Below are 4539 nucleotides of genomic sequence, written 5' to 3'. Positions count from 1 at the left end.
GAAGGGGCTCAGAGATGTTGAGTAACTTGTCCAAGGTCACACAGCTGGTACTCCATGGAGCTGAGACTCTATCCCAGCCAGACCGACTCCAGGGCCTCTTTGAGGGTTTTTGATTTTAGTCTCAGAGCTGAAATGTCTCCTACATGTCTCATAGCCAACCCTCCCCCAGGAATTGGACCAGAGAGAGACCAAGGCCTGGGAAGGGGAAGTGACTTCCTGAGTGGGGAGTTGAGTCTTGAGTCTTCTAGTCTTGTCCTTGCATTCAAAGCTCTTCTCCCCACCCTAACCCCAAGCCGGCCAGCCTATTCCTCACAGGGTTAATGGTTTGTGCACACGTGGGAAATGTCAGAGGAGAGGGACCAGCGGAGGCTGGGGCAGGCCTGGTGGTCTGTGTATGGTTCAGACAGCACAGGGTGGCTGGGGAGAAGTCTCAGGCAGCTAGACACGCTCTGAACCCAGTGAAAAGTTTCTGTGATGTTTTCTGCATGCTGTTGCCGTTTGTTTTGTCTAAGCACATTCGTCTCCCTTTCCTGAGCCAAGAGGCAGGATTGCCCTCCTCCTCTGGGAATGAGGGAGCTGAGAAAAAGGTTGGCTTCTGACAGTTCTCAATTCTTCCCAGCTCCTCTGCTGGCTTCTCCTGGAGACACAGGTCATAGGTGGGCAGGTGATAGGTGGGCCAGTGGCTGCCTGGGCAAACAAACACCAATGGTGCCTCAAGGCACCGTACAGAGAGAAGTGGCCCAGGCCAGGGTCCCCTTGTCTTAAATTCTGTTTCTGCCAGTTACTAGCCCAGTGAATTGTTGAACTCCTGGGGCCTGCCTTAGCTTCCCACCTGTAACACCAGCATATGGGGCTGGTGGATTTCTTTGTCCCTGTTTATAAAAAATGCCCTTTTATCCCCCCCCCCATTTCCTTTTGCTTAAGATCTTCCTTGGGATTTTTTTTCACCCCTAGGATTGGTGTGGGAGGATTTGTGGGGCTAGGGTAGGGACAAGAAGGACAAAAAAAATTATGACTAATAACTTATGCCTTTTTGTTTTCCCTCAGCCAACTTTGTGGGGTGGACTGAATCTGTAGTCCCATTTAACAGGTGCAACAACTAACTCTTAGCGGGAGTCTCTAACAGTCCACATGTGCGTAGCATAGTGCAGGCATTAGCTCATTTAATATCCACAGAGTTCCCCATACTTATGTGAATTACTTACTACTTCCCTGTTTTATTTCGTGTAAGGAAGCTGAGGCACAGGGTGTTAAGTCCCTCTGTCTAAGGTGACACAGCTAAGATTTGAACCTGGAGAAGTCTAAGTCATCCCCACTCCCCAAAAGGAAAAGGATTAATGGCTTGCCCGAGGTGGGAGGAAGGAGGTGGAAGAGGCTGGCTTCTCCCCAATCTTCTGCAGCCCCTGCTCGGCTGACTCTGCGTGTGCGTTTCTCTTCCTTCCCCAGGGCCTGGCCATGTCGCCTTTCGGAAGCCTGTTCCCTTACCCCTACACGTACATGGCGGCTGCGGCGGCCGCCTCCTCCGCAGCAGCCTCCAGCTCGGTGCACCGCCACCCCTTCCTCAATCTGAACACCATGCGCCCGCGGCTGCGCTACAGTCCCTACTCCATCCCGGTGCCGGTGCCCGACAGCAGCAGCCTGCTCACCACCGCCCTGCCCTCCATGGCGGCGGCCGCGGGGCCCCTGGACGCCAAAGCCGCTGCCCTGGCGGCCAGCCCGGCCTCGGTGGCCGTGGACTCGGGCTCTGAACTGAACAGCCGCTCCTCCACGCTGTCCTCCAGCTCCGTGTCCTTGTCGCCCAAACTCTGCTCGGAGAAGGAGGCGGCCACCAGCGAACTGCAGAGTATCCAGCGGTTGGTCAGCGGCTTGGAAGCCAAGCCGGACAGATCCCGCAGCGCGTCCCCGTAAACCCCTCCCGGAGAAAGTCTCTTCATTCCAGTCCAGTCGAGTCTGCAGTGCACTTTGTCGGATGTAAAATAAACCACGGGCCTCCGTGGGGTTAGCCCTGCCTTTTGCAGTCGTGTCTGGGAAGGGGCCGGACTCCCTCGAGAGAATGTACTAGAGACAGGCCCTGTCTTCTTGGCGTGGTTTATATATCCGGGATCTGGCTCCGATTCCGGGGCTCAGAAACGTCTGTTGCATTGAGCTGTTGGGGGTGGAAGTTCAAACATTTGTGTCCAGAGAAACTTCCAGCAAGGCTGGTCTGGGAGCTGTGGCTGAAGAAAGCAGTAGCCAAGCCCACCAGGAGGGAAGGTGTTCAAAGCCATTTATCTCCCTCAGTGTGGATTTATATATATATATATTTTTTTTTCTTTCCTTCACTGTGTCAAGTGGAAACAAAAACAAATAAAATTAAAAAAAATCGGGACAAATGAATACATTAACATGATTCTGTTTGTGGAGATTAAAAATTTTATAGTGACTTGCGTATCAGTTCTCAATAAATTACTGAGCAGCATTGTTTGGGTGGGGAAGTCCCTGCCATCCTTGTTTAGTCTGTATTAAGGAAATCTGTGTCTTTTTAATATTCTTGTGATGTTTTAAGAGCCGCTATAGGTCTCTTCTTGCATGTTCCACAGTGATGTATTTGTGGGTTTTATTTTGAATGCTTGCTTTTAGAGAGAAAACAGCATAACCCCACGCCCTTCTCCCCATCCGGTGTCCTCAAAAATCGGAGACCCCAAGGGGGAGGGAGGATTTAGAGGGAAGAAGGGTGGAAAACACACACAAAAATGAATTTATTTTATCTAAGCTGTGTAGCAGGATTCATGTTGTCCCTCTTGAGCAGTTCTCTTTCCTGTATATGCAATAACAAGGTTTTAAAAAAATAATAAAGAAGCGCGACTATTAGACAAAGTATTTATGTAATTATTTGATAACTTGTAAATAGGTGGAATATGAATGCTTGGAAAATTAAACTTTAATTTATTGACATTGTATATAGCTCTATGTAAATAGGATGGCAACTGTTGGGTTTTGTGTTCTTGTTTTCCTTTAGTCGGTTTCATTTCCAGGTCACAGAATTGGCTGTTTCACACTAGAAAACACACTTTCTGCACCAACACCAACACACTTGCAAAAGAGCTGTTTGCAAAATATTTTTTTTTTCTTTTTTAATGTCCCAAAGTTGGGGAGAGTGTTATTTCCTATTTTAGCCAAAATTGGGGAGGGGGTGCCACTTTCCAGTTCTACTTTAAATCTCTTAAAACATAACTCAGATTGCTGTGGGGAGGAAGGAGTGTAGAGACCATGGTTTAACTTTCTAAGTTTTCTTTTGTATTCACATTTGCTCATCTCTGATTTTCCTCAAAACAAAGTGGAATTAATTTACTACTGTTGTCGATATTGACGGTGTTTTGAATTGGTGCCTACAGAGATACACGGTTCAAAAGTCAGGTGCTGAGAGATGGTTTAAAGACAAAAGTTCGTGAAGGTATATTTTGTGTTGTAGTTGTTGATGGGTTCTTTGGTTTTCTGTATTATTTTCCCCCCTCTCTTTAAAACATCACTGAAATTTCAATAAATTTTTATTGAAACGTCTTTGGGCCTTGCGTTAAATGCTTTCTTTAGTAACCTTTTCCTTCTGAAGGGGGAGAGTTAGGGAAGGATTTGGTCTCTTCTTGCTTCCCCTACCCCCTTCCATTCGCCTTTAAATAATTAAGACCGCCCCCAGCGTACCAAAATAAGAAGTCACTCAAGTTACAAAGCTAAAAACAAAAGTCCCTTACTCCAGCGAAGGGAGCCCGCTTCAGTCCGAAATTACTTTTCCTTTAAATTAGGGAGCAAAACGGAAGAAGGAAAGGGCCTGATTAGAATTCGGAAAGAATAGCAATTTCGGATATTTCAGTTTTAATGGAAAAAGACAGCCTTGTACCCTAAGTCAGCTTTTCCCACATGGATCCGACCAAAAATAAGTTCGAGCTCAACGAATGTTTTTCGTTTTAAGCTCTGCTCTCCCTTCTGACAGCGATCTGGGGAATCCAAGTCGAAAAATACCTCCTTGCACCAGTGTATTCGGCGCGGGAAAAGGCTAGCAGAATCCCCTCTCGGCCAGACTGGGCTTGGCGGGGCAGCAGCCCTCCAGGTTGCCGCAGGCAGGACTGAACGCCTCCCCCCGCCGCACACAGACACCCGGCAGTCCCTGGTGTCTCAAATTGAACCAGGCTGGCCCAAGGCGCCCCTGCGAGGCCCCATCCATCCCGAGTGGTGCGTGCGAAGCGCGGCCAGCTCGGCGCAGACCTAGCTGTGTCACGCGAGGGAGGAGGAAAGTGTTCCTTGCAAGGGAAAGGTAATTCCAGGGAGCATATTTAACCCCCTCCGAGGGAAAAGTCACCCAGGAGGTTGACATCTTCCCTTCGTTCTCTCCTCCAGCCAGGCCCCAGGCAGTTTGGGGAGTTGCCTTTTGAAGTTCAATTTATCTCTGAAACATTCAATAAAAAATGGCGAGGCGGTGTCAGTCATTTGGTCTCCGCACCCCCTGGCTAGCCTCCGAGGTGTGTGTATGTCTGGGGGAGGGGGGCGGCCTGGGAAGGTTCTCTA

General features: G+C 48.9%; 1 protein-coding gene across 1 annotated transcript in view; it reads left to right on the top strand.

The window, feature by feature from the left end:
• The window catches only part of TBX3 (T-box 3), a 17279-nt gene extending 13738 nt beyond the window's left edge, over positions 1 to 3541 (top strand). Inside the window, exon 7 of the mRNA XM_012663423.1 lies at positions 1447 to 3541. Coding sequence (XP_012518877.1) covers positions 1447 to 1908 — 462 coding nt within the window. The 3' untranslated portion in view covers positions 1909 to 3541. The remainder of the gene's footprint in view (positions 1 to 1446) is intronic.
• Positions 3542 to 4539: the final 998 nt, after the last annotated feature.

Source organism: Propithecus coquereli, unplaced genomic scaffold, assembly GCF_000956105.1.
Source record: "Propithecus coquereli isolate 6110/MARCELLA unplaced genomic scaffold, Pcoq_1.0 Scaffold81, whole genome shotgun sequence".
NCBI lineage: Eukaryota > Metazoa > Chordata > Mammalia > Primates > Indriidae > Propithecus > Propithecus coquereli.
The sequence above is the reverse complement of the archived record's forward strand: the minus strand, read 5'-3'. Positions and strand labels throughout refer to the sequence as shown.